The sequence below is a fragment of the Suricata suricatta genome, chromosome 10 (assembly GCF_006229205.1).
Source record: "Suricata suricatta isolate VVHF042 chromosome 10, meerkat_22Aug2017_6uvM2_HiC, whole genome shotgun sequence".
In the NCBI taxonomy this organism is placed as follows: Eukaryota; Metazoa; Chordata; class Mammalia; order Carnivora; family Herpestidae; genus Suricata; species Suricata suricatta.
The window spans coordinates 97,499,040-97,519,782 of NC_043709.1; the positions used below are offsets into that span (position 1 = coordinate 97,499,040).

A 20,743-nucleotide genomic window follows, 5' to 3' on the forward strand; every position below is an offset into this window, starting at 1 on the left:
TTTGTTGTTTTTTGGCACAAGTGTCCTGTGGCTGCCTCAGAAAGGAAAAAGAAGGTATATGGGCAAGGACAGTGAAGAAGGACAAACCACAAGGCTTAGTGCCAGGTGTTTATTTCCCCCACACGTGGGATTGCTCACATACACAACACACACAGGCGTTGGCACCATGGGAGAGAACGGCACCGCTGGCCTCTGAGGGGACAACAGGACTTTGTCTCAGCGCTTGGCGTCATGGTGCAAGACAGGAGAGGAGGATGGCTTCTCTCTCCTGCCCTCACTGGGGACTGAGCGGGGGACCCATGAGCAAATTCCACCTCTTCCACCTCTCAGCCAAGGAGGAGCCACCTGGTGACATGTTTAGTTCCAACCACTACAGTCAGTGGAGAAGGGATAGGCCCAGTCCCAACCGTCACGGGGTAAGGTGTAAACGGTAAAGAAGAGGTATAGTTTGGCCACGAGGGGGGCAGGTGACACCGTCAGAAGCATGTGTAGGGTGGGGGTGTGTGTGTGGGGGGGTAGAAGCACAGTCACTGGGCTTCTGAGCTACCTAGTTCCTGGCTTAGCAGGAAGAGGAGGGGAGATAGATGGGCTTATTGTTTGGCATTGATGATATCCACAAACTCAGGCTTGAGGGAAGCCCCGCCCACGAGGAAGCCATCCACATCAGGCTGGCTTGCCAGCTCCTTGCAGGTTGCCCCGGTCACAGAACCTGGGAAGGGAGAAGACAGGGAATGGTCAGGGATGGGACAGAAGGGCCAAGTCCACTCCTGGCTCAGGCTGGAGCCAAACCCACTTACCTCCGTAGATGATACGGGTGCTCTGAGCCACAGCATCAGAGATGTTGGACTTAAGCCATCCTCGGAGCTTTTCATGTACTTCCTGGGCCTAAAACAAGAAGCCAGACTACATAAGCCTCTTTCTACCTTCCACTCAAAGGCTAAAAGACCCTGGGCTCCACCGAAAAGAGGCAGTGTGGTTTCAGGACAAGAACCCTGGGATCTGGGTCAGAATACCACAGCTTCAGTTCCACCCAGGCCCTGGAATGGATGCCTTTGGACAAATCATTCTCCTTCTCTGGGCTTGGCGGGGGGGGGGGGGGGGGGGGGGGGGCTCATTGTTATTTTTTTAGTTATTTTATCTTTTAAAGTAATCTCTACACCCAGTATGGGACTTGAACTCATGAGCCCGAAATCAAGAGTCAGGCGCACTACTCTGGGGGCTCCTGTCTTTAAACCGAGGGGTTGGCTTGGGTGACCTCTGTGGCAGTCTAGTCCTACCAAAGCGGGGTAAGATGAGGGCAGAGTTCCTGGGCTTAGTTACCTGTTGGGGTGTTGCAGTCTTGCCAGTACCAATGGCCCATACAGGCTCATAGGCCAGGACAACCTTGCTCCAGTCTTTCACATTATCTGTGGGGCAGAGATCATAGATGGAAGGGTGAACAGGAAGGAGCTAGCCAGCCCATAGCCCAGGGAATGATGAACGTTGGTGGCCCCCTGGTGGTTGTTGGAGAAACTCCCAAGTGGCATCTCTACCATCCAGGCAGGAACAGAAGGGTATGGAGGATGCAAGGATTCTAACCTTCCTCCTTCCTTTCCTGCATCAGCCAGGATGGGGATCAAATTAGGCTGCAGCGCATCTCACCCCACCTTCTGTGCCTCCGTAGCCCTGTCCAGGCTCAAAGGTTCCTTTCTACAGAGTTACCTGCGATGACCTTGGTTTGCTCGAAAACGACCTTCTCAGTGATGCCAGCTTCCCTCTCATCTAGCTTCTCCCCAATGCAGGCAATTACTCCAAGTCCCTCCGCCAAGGCGTGGGCCACTTTCTGTCCAATCAGCTGTTGAGTAACAGACCTGGTGAGACACCCCTCTTGGAATAAGGCATCTCTTACCTCCTTTTCCTGGTTACTAACCTCATCTGACTCCCCGAAGACATGCCTTCTTTCTGAGTGCCCCAGGACTACCCACGTGGCTCCACAGTCTTTGATCATGCCAGGGCTAAAGGAAGAGCAAGAAGGCCATGCTTCAGCAGCCCACCCTTTGGCTTTGCCCTCAATGAGGAAAGTGAGGGCAGAGCCCCACGGACCCCTCTCCCACCTGCATCTCACCTGATCTCCCCAGTAAAGGCTCCGTTAGTCACTTTGTAGCAGTTCTGCGCAGCCACAGCAATCTTGGAATCTAGCTTCTGCCGGGCAAAGTCGATGTAGGCGGTGGGGGGTGCACAAACCACTTCTGGAGAGGAGATGATGGCACAAGGGGATGAAGTCACAAGGAAGCCATTCTCCAGACTCCATCTAGTGTCTTGGAGTCTCCGCACCTCATCTCTCAGTTCTGCTTTTCACTCCTTTTCATTCCAGCAGGATAACCTTTGTCTACTAGCCTGCCCAGGCTGGGCCTGTACTCAACTCCTGGAGCCTTCCAGGTGTCCCTGGGAGGCCATGGCCCTTGCCCTGCCCTCTGCTCTATAACAGCTGTGGTTCTGATTTCCCCAGGCTATTCTGGGCCTGGGCACCTCCTAGACTCAGCATTCTCTTGGAGCCAACCACGCCTTCCTTCTAAAATAGCCCATCCTTAACATCTCCAGCAAGGATTTTTAGCAAAAGCAGAAGCAGCCAACTCGTGGGGTTTGTACTGGGTCTTTGGGGGGAATAAACCGGGCCTGTTTTAATCAGGCTCGTGGTTCTGTGATTTAGGTGAGTGGGAGGATAAAGATTCTCTGCTCGTGGGTGGCAGGGAGATGACTAGCTCATAAAGAGAGGCCTTGTGCTTCCCCGTTTCCAGCCCTGAGAAAACTAGGATCTCTTCTCCTTCCCAATGGCCCATCTTGTTCGGCACCTGTTCAGTCCCTTCGTTGGAAGGCAGCAGGCATCCAGACTGCCGGGGGTGAAGGATGGAGCATGTACTTTAGCAGGCCGCAGCCGCTAGGATGGGGGACTTGGCCCGTCCAGCCAGGCGCGGGGAGGAGTTGTGGGCTACGTGCGGCGGCGCACGGAGCAGACGGCCTAGGGGCAGGTAGCTAAAACCCCGCACGCAGTCTCAGCCTCCTCTCCCCACCCGGGGATTCTCGCCAACTTCCGGCGATCGTCCGCAGGGGCTCCGCTCCTATCCCCGGCTCCTGTTGGGTGCAGCCCAAATCCGCGCCTCGGGGCCATCTTCCTCCCGATGACCCAAGAAATACTTTCCTGCCTCAGGTCGGAGGGCACCATTAAATGTGGCCCCACCTTTCTTCCTTCGACACACCTCCGGTATTGCGGCTGCAGGGTCAAAGTCTGGACCCCCCAATAGCCCTTGTCTTTATCCCTGCATCCAGGTCCACTTGGGCACCCAGCTAACAGCTCGGGAGAGGGCGCTGCCACGCCCGACCTTCCCCTCAGCCCCCACCCCGGCCCGGGCCCTGACCCCGACCCGGCTAGAGCTTACCGGTGTCGGCCGGCACCTTGGCCGCATTCAGGGTGGTGATGAGTTCCCCCAGGTTCTTCTTCCGCCCATTCATCTTCCAGTTCCCCCCAACGAAGAACTTCCTGGAGGGCGCCATGTCGCTGGAACTGACACACTGAAGGTCAGTTTCACCGCGCAGCCGCTGCCACTGCCCGCTTATATAGAGGGCCGTGAGGCAGAACTCCGCCTTCTCCCCGCCCTCGGCCATGGTTAGCTCGGCCCCCTGTCTGGAAATCCTTCCCGCCGCCCCGCCCTTCCGCTACTCCACCTCCCGTCCCCCCCCCCCCACCCCCCGCCTTCCCGCCGCAGCCACCGGTGTTGCAATGTTCTGATGTTGCCCCAGTTATTGTAGCCACGTTCCAGGGGTGTCCAGGGGTTCAGTCGCCTTCGCATCCATTGCTTGGTTTTGGGAGGTGAGAACCTGGGCTCAGAAATGCCCCCACTTCGCGACTACAGCCCCCCAGAGGGCCAAAGGTGGCCTGAGATCACATTGCTCGCCAGGACCGAGAGATCCGTGAGGGTCATCTCTCCAACTCTGAGAAAAGGACCTCTCTTATCCCCCGATGGGAGTGGCTGCATCCCTCTGACCTACCCAGGGCAAGTCTAGTCCCACATTTACTGGGTAAGTAACAGGGTTCAGAGGGGGAGGGGCCGCCCACATTGGCTAGAAACTGGGCAGCTAGGAGGGAGGTAGTTGGAGAAACCACACCCTCCTCCGGGTGTGCCACTCTGCTCCAGCTGGCCAACCCAACACTAGGGCCTAGGGGGCCTGAGACATTTGGGAAATACCTACTTGGGCCCCCTCCAGGTGTGACTGCTGGAAGGCAGGGCTCTTCACCCCCATCTTTGCTCTGACAGACCCCACTTTTTTTTTTAAATGTTCTTTATTTATTTTTGAGAGACAGAGACAGTGGGAATAGGGGAGGGTCAGAGGGAGAGGGAGATACAGAATCCAAAGCAGCCTCCAGGCTCTGAGCTAGCTGTCAGCACAGAGCCCGACGCAGGGCTCGAACCCACGAACCATGAGATCATGACCTAGGCCGAAGCTGGACGCTTAACCGACTGAGCCACCCAGGCGCCCCCTGACAGACCCCACTCTTGGCTTTCTTCTCTTGCCCCAGCGCTCACCTCCCCTCATCTCACCCAGTTTCCCAAGAACTCTAGAACTAGTGAAAAGTTGAGAACTACCAATGGAGGGGTATGCGGGGCAGGGGAGGGCGCTCCTGGACTCTCCTGCTAGCCCCTGGCAAGAGAAGTCTCCCTTAAGGTATCAAACAGGACACAACTTAGCCATTGAACTTTTATTCACATCGTGTATTTTGGCATTTTCCAGAGAATGGCAGGAGAGAGACAGGATCGGGAAAGACAGGCAGGAGGGCAAGGGGGAATCTCCATTTCCCTCCCAGCCCTCCTTGCCTGACCACACAGGGAGCAAACACAAAGGGGGAGGGCAGGCACAGATGCCCCTTCTGTGGAAGAGGCTGCACAAAGCTACACCCACACGCACACACAAGCCCCCCTCCACACAGGGGCTGGCAGGATTACACAGAGAAGCAGAGCACTGTGGGTTCAAGGGGCGGGGAAAGCAACGAAGTCTCTTCACAGACAGGTGGCCAGCCCCTCCTATCCCCTTCCTGCCCTAGCCCAAGTCTCTGGAGTGTCCCCCGCTCTGCCTGGCCATTCTCCTATGGCCTCTAGCTTCTTCCCTGTTGCTGAGAACAAAAAGAAAAACGGGACAGAGCAGGGGTGGGGCTGAAGCCCATTCCTCAGCCCCTGTTCCTCATGCCAGATGGTCTGTCCCCCGTCCTCAGTGGTAAGGGGTCAGGGCAGGCTCTTAGCTGGCCACTCTCTGGTAGAAATAGATGTAGCCCAGGTCCTTGGGCGGCTTCTCAGAGGCACACACTTTCTGGTCATTGTAGATCACCCATCTGGGGAAGCAGGGGAGGGAGAAGGATGAACACATAGGGCATCAGCTTAGTCTCTGACACAGCCCCTGGTCCTGGTGATTCTGGGGCACGAGCTCCCAACATTCTAAGCCTGGGAGCTCATCACGTCAGAGACCTACAGTCTAGCTGCTATCTGCCTGAAGGGAGCATCCGGATCTCACTCCCTACTCCTGAGTCTTCAAATCCTCCAGTACCTCTAGTCACCCCCCACCCATTCCTGCAGGCCCTGGTCCAGTCCGCAGACTTTTTCTGTAAAGGGCAGCACAGTGAATAGTTTAGGTTTTGCAGACCATCCGGTCTCTGACGTGATGACTCAACTTTCCTGTTGCAGTGTGAAAATAGCCACAAACAATACATATGTGAATTAAGTGTGGTGACGTTCATTAAAAGTTTATTTATGGGGCGCGTGGGTGGCTCCATAGGCTAAGCATCCCACTCTTGATTTCCGCTTGGGTCATGATCTCACAGTTTGTGAGTTTGAGCCCCGAGTCCAGCTCTGCACCGACGGCACAGTGCCTGCTTGGGATTCTCTCTCTCCCTCTCTCTCTCTGCCCCTCCCCTGCTCATGCTCTTTCTCTCTCTCTCAAAAATAAATAAAACTTAAAAAAAAAACCCCACAAAACCCATTATTTATAAAAGCAGGTGGCCAGATGCAGCACTGGGGCTGTAGTCTGCCGATCCCTGCTGTCAGGCATTCTGTCAATGTGCAGTGTATCTGTGCCCCCCACCTAGTAGGCCTTTACCTTCTCTCGTAAATATTCTAAGGACTTCCAGGACGCCACCCCTCATTCTCACCACCGGTCCCTAGCACCGAAGGTACACGGCCAGCCCCTCACCTGCCTTCCTTCTTGATGTGGCAGACATAGTGACCACACATGGTGGAGGTGCCCATGTGGCTGATGAAGGCAAAGAGCTGATACTCTAGAGAAGGGGTGGTGCAGAGAACACAATGAGAGGAATCCCTGAGTGACATCCAAAGGTACATCCAACAGTTCAAACTCGGGACATTGGGACACAAGTTTCAGGGAATGGGGGGCATGTACTGAGTCACAAATCTGTCTTGGACTCCCAGAATCCCCCCTTCAGAAGCCATGTCAGCAGAAAGAAGCCTGTAACCCCCCGCCCTCCCCCTGCCCTGAGGGAGGCAGCGCTGCCTCGTAATGAGGATCTGGTAGCTGACTGGCTAGATCCCACTGGCCTGTTTCCCAGGGACACTCACTTCCAGGGCCATCCCGGACTTTAGGTCCCACTGGCACAGACTCGGAGATGGAGTCAGCAGCCGAGCGGCCCTCTGAGATGTCCATGGCGGCTTCTGCATCCAGGTCATCAATGTGACTGAAGATCCAGTCCACAGCCCTTTCTAAACTATTGTTCTTGGAGAGGAGGGAAGCATGACTCTTTCCAACAAGTTCAGGGCAAGAAAACCACCAGGGAAGGGCTCAGCTCCTTCATTGCAGCCACGAAAGGGTAGAGCCCCTTGGCTGTTACCATCCCAGTTGCCCTTGGTCTCATTGACAAAGGATGAAATCTCCCCCCAACCCACTTCTTCCCCACAGGCCCCCAGTCCTCAGCCAGGGGACAGCCTGTACCGTGGCCCGAAGAGCTTTCAGGGCCTGGTCCCGGGAGAAGCCCATGGAGACGATGGTGCTGACGCAGTCCTCAGGCGGGGGGTCGGCTGCTGCACTTGTGGAGCCAGGCCCACTGGAGCCGGGCAGGATGAGGGGGTTTGCAAAATCTGCGAGGGGCGAAGGGGATGCTGCGTGTGTGTGGGAGGACAGTGGCCCCGTTCCACCCTGCTACCCACCCGCGCCTACCTGGATCATCCATGTGTGACATGACCCAGTTCATGGCAGCCTCAGCCCCACTGTTGCCCGTGTAGTAGACAGCTTTGCGGCAGGCGTCCATAGGGAAGCCCATCTCCACCAGCTGGATGATGACGGATTCATCCAACATGGGTGCTGTTGGGGGAGAAGTGAGGGCATGGTGACCTGGCTCCTTGGGCTCCTATCTGCTCCTCCTCCCTCCCACAGTGCAGTCCCCAGGGCCCTCTCCCAACCCCCCATTCCATGCATTCTTCTTCCACGGCGTGGCATCTTACTCCAGAACTAAAATGACAGCATGACGTAGTGTGGGTCCAGCAGTACTGAAGACACAGAACTGAGGCTAAAGGTCTCCCATGGATCCCCCTCCTTGCCCCTTCTCAGAGAATGGGCCCCGCTTCTGGAGTACGATGCCTCGCCCCACCCCCAAGCAATGAGGGAACAAAGTAGAGAGGCACTTAGCCAGTGCTACTGCCGCCACACAGGCAGTATGGCTGGGAGTGCTCTGCTCCGTCCTCCCATCCATCAAAAGAGGGCAGGGGAAATTTGAAAGGGAGGACAGGAAAAATACGAAGGACAGGGTCAAGGGGAGGCAGGCAGATAAGACCCCCCATCAGCAAAGGAGAGAGACAGGCAGGAAGAAGAGTCACTAACATGTCGGAGAGGAGAAGTGAGGGGAGCAGAAGGAGTCTTCGTCTTCGTTGCCATAGAAACCAAGGCTACCTTTGGGCTCATCCGGAGTGACCAGGGGTGGGGCAATGTCAGGCAGCTCCTCCTCTCCAGGCTGCAGCCCTGTACCCCTCAACTGGGAGATGTCTAGCTCCTCTGGCATCTCGATGGACACATCTGTAATTGGAATGGCAGGCAAAGGGTTACCTCAGCAGCTCCCTGGGGCCCTCCCTGAAAAAGCCCTTTGGGAGTGTTGAAGCCCTGCCCCGTACCTCGGCCCTGCTCTGTAATAAGTTGCTGCTCACAACAGCACCAGTCTTAGGGGTCCCGGTGTAACATGATGGTGGGCCTGGGAACCTGGAGACCTGGATTCTAGTCCTAGATCTACCACACATGAGCTATGGACAGGATGGGGGCCTCCCATATGTAGCAAAACAATGATTTTCTCCCTCTGCAGGCCTCAATTGAGCTAAGGAAATGAAGTTAAATTAGCAGCTCTCCAAGTCAGCAGGGGCTGGAAGACTCACGAGAACTGTTTCAAGACTATTTAAAGGACATCTTACCAAGTATACAAGAAAATCGCTGTTACTTGTAAATCATCGCTATGACATCAAGTGTTTTAATAGTTTTAGTCTGTGCTTTTCAAACTTGCCTTATTTTGAAACACTGAGGGCAATGTTTTCCTCCCTCAGAGGAAAAGTTGGAGAAATGCTGGTTTATACATGTTAAGGCCCCTTCTTTTTCTAGCAGTTTCTGCTTAACCTCCCTCACTCGTCCCAGCGATCATACCCAGCTTCTTGGGCACCCAGTCTAAGCCGAAGGTGAACTTCTTGATCTGGATGACCAGGTAGTCAGGGAAAGAGGCAAATCGTGTGGTCCTGGGGAAGAGAGAATGTCCTGGTACCCAAAGAATCCCACAGTCCTCCTGTCCTGAAACCCCCACCCGGGGGTTCAGCCTCTCACTGGCAGAAGCCCTGATGCCCAGAAGGTATTCCATATTCTTATCTTGCCCCAGGCAGGCCTCAGAGTGGGCTGCAAACTAGGAGCAGCAAAAGCCAGGGGCCTGTCAAAGGCGGGGTGGAGAGTGGGGGGAGAGGCTGGCTGAAATCCCTTGGAACCAAAGCACTCCTTCAGATCTCCAGCTTATGCTCATGATAGAATTAGGCACAAACTAAGTCAGTTTGCTAGAAATCCAAATTCTGTCCACAAGAGACTACGTGCTTTCGCTCTGACTGAGGGAGTTTAGCGGACAAAAGCTGTACTAACATGTGATCTGTACAAGAGAAGAGGGAGCGGCAGGGGCAGGAGAAGGCAATGTGGTCATCACCCATGTCTACTCCTGCCAGGGCCTCTTGGTTCCCTCGGGGCCAGATTACCAGCCCCAAGTGACACAGCCCTGAGAATCCAACCACAAAGGTACAGAAGGATGGGAGAGGCAGACACAGTGTCACCGGGATTATCCCGACACTGGCCCAAAGCCAGAGGTGCAGGCCATCAGGACTTACTTGACGGCTACCGACTTGGCCTGCAGGGCGGTGCTCCAGAAGTCGTCCACCTGCTCGGGGGCCCCGTAGGCCTCCAGGCAGGAGCTGAAGGGCACCTGGGCCCGAACCAGCTCTGGCAGGGGCAGCTTCTCCTCCTCGGCTTGCCGCTTCTTCTCCTCATACTCCAGCAGCTCCTCTGGTGACAGAACTGATGGGTGAACCCTTCGGAGGGCACTGCCTCCTTCCCTCCTCAGCCTTGCCTTAGACTGGCTCCACATCCGTGACTACTTTGGCTCCTCCGCTGTCCCCAAACCCACCTGCCACATGCCCACATACGATCCTGCCTCTCTTTTCCAGCACAGCTCTGACAAGCAAAGGTGATCCTACCTCCCTGAGATGGCCCAGCTTTGGGCCTCTGGCTGGGGAAGCAGGCCATACCGTGGGCTCCGCTCCCATCATGGTGCCCAAGCACTCTTCCTATACCTCAGAGCCGTGCTGCACCCAGGCCTTGCTGAGGGCAACCTGCCTTTGTTAAGGGCCGCATCCATGGGCACTGGCAGCTGCATGATGTAGTCCACTCGCTGGGTGTACTTCACCTTCTCTGTGGCCAGGCACTTGATCTTTTCCTCCACCAAGAAGCGGAACACTTCGTTAGGATTTTCAGAGCTCCGGCAATTCCTCTATGGGAAAGAGGCAGGGTGGGGAGGTCTGGGTGGCCAGGGAATGGGAGGGGGGCCTGAAAGGGTCACTGGCGGGGGGGTCAGGGAGAGAGACAGGAGCAGAAGGGAGTCTACCACTAGGAGGTTCTAGGGACACAAAAGTAGAACCCTTCGCTAATGAACTCACCCTCCCTGACTCTGGCGCCCTTATGGCACTGTGAGACTGTGGTGAAACACGCTGGTATTTTTCTTTATAAGTAATAAGCATCCTCCTATCATGTCCTTGGGTGCATCCTTCATTAGGCCGCAAGCCCACCCAGTGTTAAGGCTTGCTGCCTGGCCTTACTCTTCTCCCCAGGGGCAACCACTGCTCACAGGGAAGGGCCGGTGCATGCGGACCACTGGGTTCCGGGGGTGGGGCTGGTGGTGGCTGCCAGGAGAATGGGCAGGAGACCCGAGGGAGAGAACCGCAGGCAGATGGAGGGAGTGAGGAGTGCCCTGTCTTGCCATCTTTCCAGCCCATACCTCCACCATGTTGATGAGGTGAAGAAAGAACTCCTGGGCATCCTGCTGCCGGTTGGTGGAGAACTCGGGGTGACCCTTGCCAATGAGGGCCTTGAACATCCGAGGGGCAATGCCATCTTGAACTTCCTAGGCAGAGGCAGGGCAGCAATTCAGCTGGGGCTCAAGAGCCACCAAGGGGTCTTCTTTAGACATATCCCAGACCTCTGTTTCCCCCTCATTCCAGAGCCTAGAAGGGACAGAGTCCCAGACTCACTTTCTGTTCTGGCACCTGCTCGCCATCGCCCGACTCTGGTGCTGGCTTGGAATATTCTCCTGAGAGAAGGCCATGGCCCAGTTTGGCCCTGCATTAACATCCAAGAGAACCACTTAGCTTCAGTCGGCTGTGGATCATCTGACATCTACCTATGCCTTTTCCTCCCCAACTCAACCCCTGCTTATTGCCCTCAGGCAACTCCCTAGAATGTGAAAACCCTGAGATTCCCCAGCAACCCAACTCAAGGCAGGCAGCATGGCCAGAGGCAAACGTCCTGAGCTGCTGCCCACTCCAGGTAGTCATGGAAAACTGAGGCATATAGGCTGCGCGGCTGTACACAGGACCTGGCTACATACACCTGCGTGCTGAAGTCCTGGGTGGGGTCGGTCGGGGCATTCTGGAAGATCTTCTCCAGCTTGTCCACATACCTAAGAGCGAAGAGAAGGATAATTGAAGGTGCTTTGGCATGGGTTCCAAGGAAAAAGGGACTATTATCTACTAGATCAGGGGAAGAGGCAACCTTCAGAGTGGGGAGGTACGTGGTTGAAATACGGAGTCCATTTCTTCCCAGCAACCTGCCCTTCCTCCTCTTCTCAACCATGCCAGCATGCAGTGTACCCTGAGGCATCCCCCCGCCCACTACCTCCTCCCCAGGAGTGAGCCAGGGGAAGGGAGACGGCAGCCTGGAACAGAAAGTGTCACTACATTGCTAAGTTTTCACTTATCCATCAAGTCCTTCTCAATTAGAAAGCAGACTCACTTATGCTCAGAATCTGCCTTTTTTCTACCTTAGTGTCCCAAATCTTCCTCCAAATGCTACATGTCCATGTTAGGTACTCATGTGATGTCACTGGCCTGAAGGAAAGACCAGCCCCTCACCCTTGAGTCAGTCAGGAAGCCAGTGAGACCCCCAGGATTCGGTGTTCTGTTCCCAGTGGGGCTCATGGGGCTGCGTGACAGTGGGGTTGCTAGAACTAATGGGAACATGCCAGCTACAGTGGAATAAGAACAAAGCCTGAGCTAGAACCCAGAGGTGCTACGGGTGGCTGAAGGGGAAGTGTGCCTAGAGGCTGGCATCCAGAAGGAGAGCTGTGGGGGCAGGGGTCCAGGGCCAAGGGGCCAGTCACAGGGAGAGGGCGCCACTCACTTCCTCTGGAAGTCGGGGATGCTGAAGAGGACCTGGACCACCGAGTTGAGGTAGCAGCTGTTACCCAGGTTCCGGATGCCCGTGTAGCCAGGCCCAAACAGGGGCTTCAGGGGTACACTCGACTCTTGGATCAGCTCCCATTCACCAATTCGCTGGTTCATGTCTATCTCCAACTCGGTCATGGTCTTGTCCGTCTGCAAGGGAAGGGGCACTTCAGACAGGGCGAGAAACTCAGCCCTGAAATTTTTACACTGATCCCTCACAGGGTCTGGGATGCTACCCTGCTGGACCTTAGAACGTGTTTGCTTGTGGACTCTAACATGGGAGACGCACTGGCTATCTCCAGTCCAAGTTCCAGAGGGCTTCGAGCGATGGTCCCAGAGGCGGTTAGTCATCCGGCCTCTGGGTGGGGGAGAGAAAGAAATGAATGTGATTCCCTCCACTTGAAGTGTTTTTTCCATTCTGAGGTTGCCCTTTCTCGTCCTTCAGATCTCCGCTCAAGGTCTTCCTGCTATACACTAGTGCCGCACCCCTTCGGTCCCTTTCACAGCGCCCATCAGTTTGTGCTCATTCACTCATGTGCCTGAGCACGTGATTAATATCTGCCTTTCCATCTAGAATGTAAGTCTCTGAAAGGCCATACCTGTCTTAGTCACAGAGTGACTAGCACAGAGTAGGTATGTGGTAGTCAGTGATGAATGAATGATGGACTCTATAGAAACTTTTTCAAAGGGAGCCCAAATGTCTTGGAGACCTGGGTAACTGTGGCAGCTCTCTCCCGTGCACTACATCAGCCTCAGGCGAGGAAGGGCCTGGCGGGAAGGGATGAGAAGGAGCTGAAGCTGAAAGGGGTCTCACCTTCTGCATCTTCAGCATGTCGATGCCAAAGTGGGACAGGTGCTCGGCCAGGTTGGGGTCTAGGACCATGTCGTCCTCATCGTAGGAGTACACATCTAGGGCAGGAGGCAGGGGCAGTGTCAGAAGCAGTGGCTCTTGCCCAGCCACCAATCCCACTCTCTGCCCCGGGGCGGGCGCCTGGCAGGACAGAAGGATGAGCCTGTAAAGGTAGCTCCCTTGACACCCTGACTATCGGTGAGGTCACAAGCCCTTCTGAGATAGGCTGGGGTGAAAGAGGGCAAGGGCCACAGTTGCTCGTGACTCTACCCCCAGGATAAGGTGCTGGGGTCAGGTGGTTTGGGAAGGATACTCACTACACAGATGATGTTGATAACCTCTAAGGGGGGGGGACTTGGGTTTGGGGGGTTAGCTAAAGATCTAGTCTTGTCCACAACATTCTCATCGTTTATCAAGAGGAGGTATTCCCGTGCTCCCTGGGTCATATACAATGAGGAAACTCCACTGGAGCATGGAGGCGGCTGGAGGAGGAGGGGCGGGAGTACCAGCTCCGTCGGGCGTGATGGTGCCCAGCTTGACGGCCAGTGGGTAGTTTGTCTCCCTATAGTGCTCCACGGCGTGGTTGTTGCCCCCACTGCCGTCGAAGTAGCGGCGGCCACAGAGAATAGAGCCGTCTGTCAGGTTGAGCCACAGGTTCTCTCTCATGTCGCACTTGGAACACTTCCAGCCGCTAACCCAGGGAGAAGAAAACACGCTGAACTAGCAGCGGGGATATATGCAACTAGCCCCCTGCGGTCTGGAGAGCGCTCTCTTCTATGCTCCTCTGGATGGCCCTGGCTGAGTTCACCGCCCCCTGGCCCCCCTCCTTGACCTCTCCCCCCAGATCCTCCACGAGGGTGGCCTCTCTGCCCCTGCGCTGGGGGTTGTGGCCCAAGGGGGAGGGGCCAGGCCTCACCAGGGAGGGATCCGAGCAGGGTTGTCCAGCTGCTTGAGGTTGAAGGCATGCTTTGACACCTGCCGCACTTCCCCGTCCCAGGCCTGCACCTCCTGCTTGCGGGAGGCCGAGTCGGCCGACAGTAGGGCCTCCACCGCACTGGTCACCTGGGGGGAGACAGGTCAGAGACAGGGCCCAGCCCCCCGCCCTACATGCCCCTCGAGCCCCTCAGTCAGGCTCCAGCTTTCTCAGTGCTTGCTCGAGACGTCACTGCTCTGGGCCTGTCTGCCCCAGGGTCCCCGGCAGGGTGGGAAGGCATCTGTACCCGATCTCTGACAATGTCAGGCAGTCCCCCGAGCCCGTCCCTGGCAATCTCCAGGTAATCTGGCAAAATAACGATCTTCACGTCCTCATCGTATTCATACTTCTCCTCGCTGAGGTCAAACCCGCCTTCGACACCTGGTGAGACAGGGAAGGAGGAGGGTAGGACAGCCACCACAGGTAAATGTCACTCCTCTCAAACAGCATCCCATTTCGTCCCCTCCCAGAGCTCTAGGGCCACGGGTCAGGCTCATCCTTTGGGGGCCTTTCTAGTGTCTCTGAGGGCAAGAAAGACCGGCTCGGGGAGAACCGGACTGAAATGGTGCTCACCAATAGCCAGCCGGGTGGGCTTCTTTCGGGGGGGGTCTCCAGTGCCTGTAGTAGTGTCCTCCTCTTTCTGCAACGAGGCAGGAAGGGCAGTATCAGCAATGAGTGTCAGGGAAGGGACAAGTGGGGAAGATGGACAGGAAAGAGTGGGTTAATCTCGGAAGGGAATGGAGCTAAAAAAAAAAAAAACATAAACACATGTGCTGAGTTTTAATGATACTAACAGAAACAGGCGAGAGGGGGAAATGGAGGCCTCTAGGAGGCCAGAATGGAGGAGACAGATTCAAAATGGAGGCCCAGCAGGACGTGCCTGAAAGTCCCCAGGCCTGGCCCCAGCTCTATGCCTACCGGGCGCCGGGTTCTCCGGAGGTGCAGGTAGACTCGTTGGCCCGTCTTGCTGAAATGTCTCTCCACATACTGTTTCCCAAAGCCCAGGAATGTGTTCATACAGATGTAGAGGCCACCCTCAGACTCCTGCAGTGCGACAGGTAGGGGAGGAAACAGGGAGAATGAAGCCTGGCTAGGTGGGGAGACCAAGACCTGGGGTCAGAAACCCGTTTCCAAAACAAAGGCTCTGTTCTCTAACGCCAGGTGGCAAGTCATTTAGCCTTTTAAGACCTGGTACAGGGCTAAGATGCTTCCCATTCTCCCATGTCTTTGATAACAACCAACAAGGACACCAGGAGCTGAGCCACACCTGTCAGTCACTATTCCTCCTTCTTCTTGCTCCTTCTTTGGGCTTTGGAGCCTTCCAATCAGTTGCAGAGAACTCCCTTTATCTCTTTCCTTGAGGTCAATGGGAATCAAATACCATGGACTTCCAGGGCCAGGGCTTATACTCAGAGGGAAGAGGGGTCCTTTCCCATGAGAGGGAAGACCTGCATGTCAGACACTGAATCTCCCACTACCCCCACGCAATGACAAACCCTGCCTTATCTCCAGATTCAGAAAACTTTCCGGACTGGAGGAGCAGAGATTCTAGCAGTCTAGCATGTGAACAATACACCCAACTCCGGAACCTGCCAGCAAGCCCAGACTTTTCCCTTACCACACCCTACTAGGTCGTCAAACCTTGGTCCACACTGAGTCCTCTCCCTCCTCTCCTGCTATAGCCCGGCTAACAATGCCTTCTCTGGGGCCCAACAGTATACCTGGACCTCGTTCAGCAGGGACGTGAAGACCAGCATTCTCCAGCCACTGCCCTGCTGCCTTCCCTCTGATCAATAACTAAATCCCCCACTTAAGTCCATCAACTGCCAACTTTAAAGCCAATGCCTCTCAGGAATAATCTAGCAATACCTGCTGAGACAGCTCAAACACATATAACCCAGGAAGAAACCAGGGAGAGAGAAGGGTCCACCCTAAATCACAGCTAAGGAGGGAGGATGAGCTTCTTTAACACTGAGCAAGTCGACTAGTGTCTTTGTGAGGAGGAATGGATAAGGTGGAGGAGGTCACTGGAGAAAACAACAGTCTTCCCTCAGATCCAAGCAACGACACGCATCTTCTTCTTCGAGTAAACACCTCAGAGGCCTTGGAAAATTCTCTGCTGCGATATGAAAAATAGGGCACCATCTAAGGCAGTTCTTGGTCCCATAGATTGCTCTGTACCACTCCCTAGGACAGTGTGGATTACATTGTTCATGAGCGAACGGAGCATTTTTCATCACGGAGGTCAAATAAGCTTTCTACCATGAACCGAATTTGAAGATAATCAACCGTGCTGGCAGCTGGTCAGGGAAGTACAAGGCCACACTGGAGATCTCTTGACTTGCAATAAAAGAAGGAAAGTATAATACGCTTAAAAAACACCATTTGGGTTATTCGAAGCAGTTACTCAGGAGAGACAGACAGGAGTGTGAAGAGGGAACCACTGACTTGTACCATCTGTTGGTAGTTAAGAAAAACCTTTCTCTCCTGACAAAGACAGGACCAACCCATGCATATGATGAACCTGATGACATGCAGGAGCTCCTCAGTAACCGAACTCCTCTGCTGGAAATGAAAACTGCTGGGTTTCCCTCAGGCTTGGGAACCTTGCTCTGAGCAGCTTTCTTTAGGCTCTGCCCAACCCAGACTCCAGAGAAGTAGCACATGGTCTGAGACCCAGATCAAAGCCTAGCAAACCAAGCAAACCACAAATCACAGTGATGATCCTGAACTGGGCCTTAGATCATGCTGCTATACTGAGCACGGGCGATGCATTAATGAAGCCTTTCCACTCTGACTTGCAATTTTCTCTGCCACGAGCTGGTCTGGCTGAACACCCTGGGTAGGGCCCAGCGACTGCTTGACGGGAGGGGTGGTAAGGGGGGCGGATCCCAACCAGGCTGCTGCCTTCTCAGCTCAGGCTCTGGCCAGGCCAAAGGCTAGTCTCTGCTCGAGAGTGACACAGTAAGGCAGAGCTGCAGGAAGGGAGGTTACGGGTGGAGCCTTCAAAACGTGAAGCATGGTGTGGGTGGAGGCTTTGTCTAACTAGTCCAGAGTGGGAGCGGGATGGAAAAGGGGGTCTTAGTATCCTCCATGAAAGACATCATCTTCCTGGGTATACTTTTGAAAGGGTTCCCTCTGCTTTCGGTGATGGGCGGGAAAAGGGGAGCTGCGGTCATAGTTCACCTCAAAGGAGAAACGACTAGAGCTTTCCTCCCTTCTTTCCACTCCTCCCTACCACCAATGACCCACCTCCCCGCCCCCTGTCCACATTAACCATGGGTGGAGTCTAACTCGGCCTTTCTCAGAACCGGCCTTCTTCATGGTCACTTCCAGACTACTAGGTGCCCAGAAACTGCAAACCCCACCCTCAAACCCAAACCCCGGCCCAGAACAGTGCGGGGTCGCCCCATCCCTCCCACATGAGACTACAAAACCCGGAGAGCCGTGCGCGGCAGGCAAGGCCAACTCCCCGACTTTCGCAGGCGTCCACTGGGGGATGTAGTCCAGCGATCGGGATGCGCCTCTACCTTCGAACCGCAATGAGGGGAGTGAGCGACTACGATCCCCATAGTACTCCACGAAACGGGGAACGGGTGAGGCGGACGCGGAGGCTCCCGGGGGCAGTAGTCACACGACAGCGCCAGCTAATTAAAAGCAACGTCAGGGAGGAGCGTGAGAAACTACAAGTCCCATGGTGCATCGCGGGGAGGCGGTAGCACAAGCCTTGCAGGCCCTGGCAGAATGACCAGGGCGATGGAAGGAAGTCGTGCTCGCTGCGGGCGTGGGAAATGGGCTTACCGGTGTGTCGAAGGAGAAGGCGCACTCGTCTTTGTGGACCCGGTCTCCAGCCTTAGGAACCCGGATCGTCGGTAATACTGACAGCAGCGCCTCCTCACTCAGCTCCGCCATGACACCGGCAGCAGCTCCTCCACACACAGCAGCTCCCACCGTTCCCAGTGCCCCAACCCCTAGTCTGGCCGTCCAATGAGCACTACTCGTTCGGTGCATGCGCTAAAGGGAGGACGCGCGAGAATGGCAGTTGGACGCAGCCTGCCTAGTAGTGCTCCGCCCTCTGCCCTACTCTTGACTAACGCCAACGAAAAAGCGCTTCTAGTGCAACCGACGGTCGAAGCAACCAATCCCACTCTCCCAGGGCAGAGGCCCGTAGAGAAGTGAGGCGGGTCCGGGAGTTGTGGACGCTTGTTGTCTGGGATCCCTATAGTCCCTTCGCGTGCCTTCCATCAAAGAGCAGAAACTGACGGTTGTTTAAACCAATCAATCCCAGAAACTTTCCTGGGTCTTGTCCAATCGGAAAAAAGAAGGGCAGTTGTATTCTTGGTATTTGAAAAGGGCTGTCCAATGAGGCTAGTCGATTGATTGACAACTCCGCCGACCAATGAAGATTAATATCTCTCTCGCCTCAGAAAAACCTTCATAACTACACCTCCAGCCAGATATGTACATAATAGCGTAATAATTCATGACTCTATTTTTAATAAAATCATTTGGTTTTGAAACTGGAGGTCTTAAAACCGAAGACTGGCACTCCTCAGAGTCTCACGATGGACTACTCACAGCCGGTTGCGGAACAAAAGTCCCGTATTCAGGGAGGCGTCACCCCTGGGCAAGCCTAGCCGCTGCTCATTGGCCCCACTGTCCTCATGACAGCCGTCCTCCCAGCCCAATGGCCCACTCACTGGAGGCGGGTCTCATAGAGGGGGCCTATAGGCGTCTGCGTCGGTTCAACCAATAGAATCAAGGCAGGGGGCGTGGCGGGAAGTTTGAAACTCGGCGTCGGGAGTTGAGGCTTGAGCTTGTGTGCATCCCGAAGAGGAATTGGGGCCCGGTAAGTGGTTGGAATAAATTAGTAAACTAGAGGGCCCAGCAGGCTCGGAAGGAGCCTGCTTGTCAGCCACAACAGTCGTTGTTTCCACGGAGCCCCCTAGCCCAGCGGCGGGGAGGTTCCACATCTGGGAACGGGCAAGATCGGGTGGTCTTGAAGGCAAGAGAGCCGACGTGGCCGCGGTAATGGCTGAGACCTGAGTCATTTCTCACAGGCGTCCCCGCCTCGCCCCGGGCCGGGCCCCACCTTATTTCTCCTGGTTGAGATGGGCTCAGCCAAGAGCTCCCCGGTCACTCCGGCGCGGCCTCCGCCGCACAACAAGCTTCTGGCCCGAGTGGCGGATCCCCGTTCACCTAGTGCCGGCATCCTGCGCACTCCCATCCAGGTATTCTGGGTCGGGGGAGGTGAAGGGTGGCAGAGTCTGAATTCTTGGGCCTCTGCCTAACCTGATTCTGAGAAAGCCCTCACGCCCTCCTCCTCCCTGTAATTTGAGGCCTTATTTCCCTCTTTCTTAATCCGGTTGGGGGTAGGCTGAATGCCTGAGGGCCCTGGCCATACCTGCCTAGAATATCAACCTGGGGTTAGAGACCTGGGAGGGAAGAATATTCAGGGTCTAGACTTTGTCTTAGCCTTTGGTTCTGCCAGGTGGAGAGCTCTCCACAGCCAGCCCTACCAGCAGAGGAGCAGTTGGAGGGTCCTAATGAGGTCCAGGACTCAGATCCCCGCTCTCCTACCCTTGGCATTGCACGAACACCTATGAAGACCAGCAGCGGAGGTAAATGGTGGGCCCAAGGAATTCTGGTAAGGCTGTCACCTAGCACCCTTGGGTTGGGCCAGTGAAGCCATCTTCCCAGAGCTCCTTCTCAAAGGGGCCTCCATCCTTTTGCTTTTAACCAATCTCACTCCACTTTCAACATTTTCTCTCCCTCACCTCGATTTCTCTCTTCCCAATCGCTGACCTATGAGAGCATGAATCCTAAAAACGTCCTCTACGTCTTGTCCTTGCTGAGTGATTTGTATCATAGGGTAACTGTCTCACTTGACTTCTCCCCTTTAGAGCCCCCAAGCCCACTGGCGAAACAGCTGAATGAAGTCTTTGAGACAGAAACCTGCACATTGAATCTTCCCTCAGAGACCGTTCTGCCCCTAGAGGCAACTTCATCTTCTGAATTGGACTTGCCTCTGGGCACCCAGTTTTCCCTCGAGGACCGGATGCCACTCTGGAGCAAGACTGAGCTCCCCTCCAAGCAGGTGTCCTCCTCCAAGGAGGAAGCAGGACAACCCTCACAAACCCCCACGGCCAGCCAGGGCTCAGACAAGCCCTTAAGAGACCCTGAGACTCCCCGACCTTCAGGTATAGAACCTAGGGGCAAGGATAGGGAAGAGAAATCAGGATAATGTCCAGAGGAGCATAGGAGGAATAAACTGTAAACCCCTAATTTTGGCTTTAACTCCTTACCCATTCTAGGTTCTAAGCACAATAGACGGAAAGCAAATGGCAAGGTACCAGGGAGATCTCCCCTCACCATCCTGCAGGATGACAACTCCCCCGGAACTCTGACACCGCGACAGGTAAAAGGAGAGAGGATGAAAGTTGTTACTAGGAACTGCAGGGTAGAAGGGGAGAGGGTGGGAGGCTTTTCTACCCAATCTTCCTGTCCTGAACAACCCCCCTCCATCCTCCAACTCACACGCTACTTTTGGCAGGGTAAACGGCCTCCTCCCCTGAGTGAAAATGCTAGGGCACTAAAGGAAGGCGCCATTCTGGGAACTGGACGACTTCTGGAAACCGGAAGCCGAGTGTGGGAGGAGGGCCAGGACCAGGACAAGGAAAATCAGCACTTTCCAAACTTGGTGGAGAACTAGGCCGTGCATGGCCCCAGAGCTGGGCTCACCAGGGGCCTGGTAATGTTGTGTCCTCACAGCCCCTTCTTTCCCTAGGAGACTGGAAAGGCTCATCTTCCACTCCCCCTAAATTACCAAATCGGGGACTGAGCACTTTCTTAGACCTTATTTGTGTCTTGTGTGTTTCTTGTATATTAAAGAAAGTGATTTTAAATTATGCTTTCAAGTGTTCTACTTAAACTTTGTGC

At 55.1% G+C, this 20,743-nt stretch overlaps 3 protein-coding genes and 1 long non-coding RNA gene across 5 annotated transcripts; 2 read left to right on the forward strand and 2 right to left on the reverse strand.

Moving 5' to 3' along the window:
* Window positions 1-95: 95 nt before the first annotated feature.
* Window positions 96-3,681, reverse strand: TPI1 (triosephosphate isomerase 1). Its single transcript, XM_029953745.1, has 7 exons — window positions 3,417-3,681; window positions 2,105-2,228; window positions 1,910-1,994; window positions 1,702-1,834; window positions 1,321-1,406; window positions 798-885; window positions 96-709 (listed from the first exon to the last, which is right to left on the reverse strand). Exons 1-7 carry the CDS (start codon window positions 3,640-3,642, stop codon window positions 591-593), a joined length of 861 nt encoding a protein of 286 aa, XP_029809605.1. The 5' UTR covers window positions 3,643-3,681; the 3' UTR covers window positions 96-590.
* A 58-nt stretch (window positions 3,682-3,739) lies between these two features.
* On the forward strand, window positions 3,740-8,516 carry LOC115303336. Its single transcript, XR_003913980.1, has 2 exons — window positions 3,740-4,056; window positions 8,327-8,516. It is a non-coding gene; the product is annotated as an uncharacterized LOC115303336 (long non-coding RNA).
* USP5 (ubiquitin specific peptidase 5) lies at window positions 4,721-17,904 on the reverse strand. Of its 2 annotated transcripts, none has more exons than XM_029953089.1 (20): window positions 17,606-17,904; window positions 14,723-14,848; window positions 14,378-14,444; window positions 14,052-14,185; window positions 13,748-13,893; window positions 13,338-13,522; window positions 12,796-12,890; window positions 11,938-12,131; window positions 11,147-11,218; window positions 10,791-10,878; window positions 10,538-10,663; window positions 9,880-10,033; window positions 9,375-9,549; window positions 8,659-8,747; window positions 7,855-8,046; window positions 7,195-7,338; window positions 6,970-7,115; window positions 6,600-6,753; window positions 6,217-6,301; window positions 4,721-5,362 (listed from the first exon to the last, which is right to left on the reverse strand). In XM_029953089.1, exons 1-20 carry the CDS (start codon window positions 17,813-17,815, stop codon window positions 5,269-5,271), a joined length of 2,676 nt encoding a protein of 891 aa, XP_029808949.1. In that variant the 5' UTR covers window positions 17,816-17,904; the 3' UTR covers window positions 4,721-5,268. The 2 variants fall into 2 exon arrangements, with proteins under 2 accessions (XP_029808949.1, XP_029808950.1); XM_029953090.1 differs by having other exon boundaries at window positions 7,924-8,046; window positions 17,606-17,903.
* Window positions 17,905-18,542: 638 nt separating this feature from the next.
* Window positions 18,543-20,712, forward strand: CDCA3 (cell division cycle associated 3). Its single transcript, XM_029953093.1, has 6 exons — window positions 18,543-18,653; window positions 18,865-19,035; window positions 19,296-19,425; window positions 19,708-20,004; window positions 20,119-20,222; window positions 20,358-20,712. The coding sequence occupies exons 2-6, from the start codon at window positions 18,916-18,918 to the stop codon at window positions 20,514-20,516; spliced, it is 810 nt and encodes a 269-aa protein (XP_029808953.1). The 5' UTR covers window positions 18,543-18,653; window positions 18,865-18,915; the 3' UTR covers window positions 20,517-20,712.
* The last annotated feature ends 31 nt before the right edge of the window (window positions 20,713-20,743 follow it).

What these genes read in the sequence shown, in the direction of transcription:
- CDCA3 (XM_029953093.1), top strand. Translation starts at nt 18,916, where the DNA reads ATGGGCTCAGCCAAGAGCTCCCCGGTCACTCCGGCGCGGCCTCCGCCG. An exon ending in TGAGACTCCCCGACCTTCAG is followed by an intron (nt 20,005 to 20,118) that starts GTATAGAACCTA and finishes TACCCATTCTAG; the next exon opens with GTTCTAAGCACAATAGACGG. An exon ending in GAACTCTGACACCGCGACAG is followed by an intron (nt 20,223 to 20,357) that starts GTAAAAGGAGAG and finishes TACTTTTGGCAG; the next exon opens with GGTAAACGGCCTCCTCCCCT.
- USP5 (XM_029953089.1), bottom strand. Translation starts at nt 17,815, where the DNA reads ATGCACCGAACGAGTAGTGCTCATTGGACGGCCAGACTAGGGGTTGGG. An exon ending in CCTGCTCGGATCCCTCCCTG is followed by an intron (nt 13,523 to 13,747) that starts GTGAGGCCTGGC and finishes TCCCTGGGTTAG; the next exon opens with CGGCTGGAAGTGTTCCAAGT. An exon ending in CACATCAAGAAGGAAGGCAG is followed by an intron (nt 5,363 to 6,216) that starts GTGAGGGGCTGG and finishes CTGCTTCCCCAG; the next exon opens with ATGGGTGATCTACAATGACC.
- TPI1 (XM_029953745.1), bottom strand. Translation starts at nt 3,642, where the DNA reads ATGGCCGAGGGCGGGGAGAAGGCGGAGTTCTGCCTCACGGCCCTCTAT. An exon ending in CAAGGTGCCGGCCGACACCG is followed by an intron (nt 2,229 to 3,416) that starts GTAAGCTCTAGC and finishes TCTCCTCTCCAG; the next exon opens with AAGTGGTTTGTGCACCCCCC. An exon ending in CACCCGTATCATCTACGGAG is followed by an intron (nt 710 to 797) that starts GTAAGTGGGTTT and finishes CTCCCTTCCCAG; the next exon opens with GTTCTGTGACCGGGGCAACC.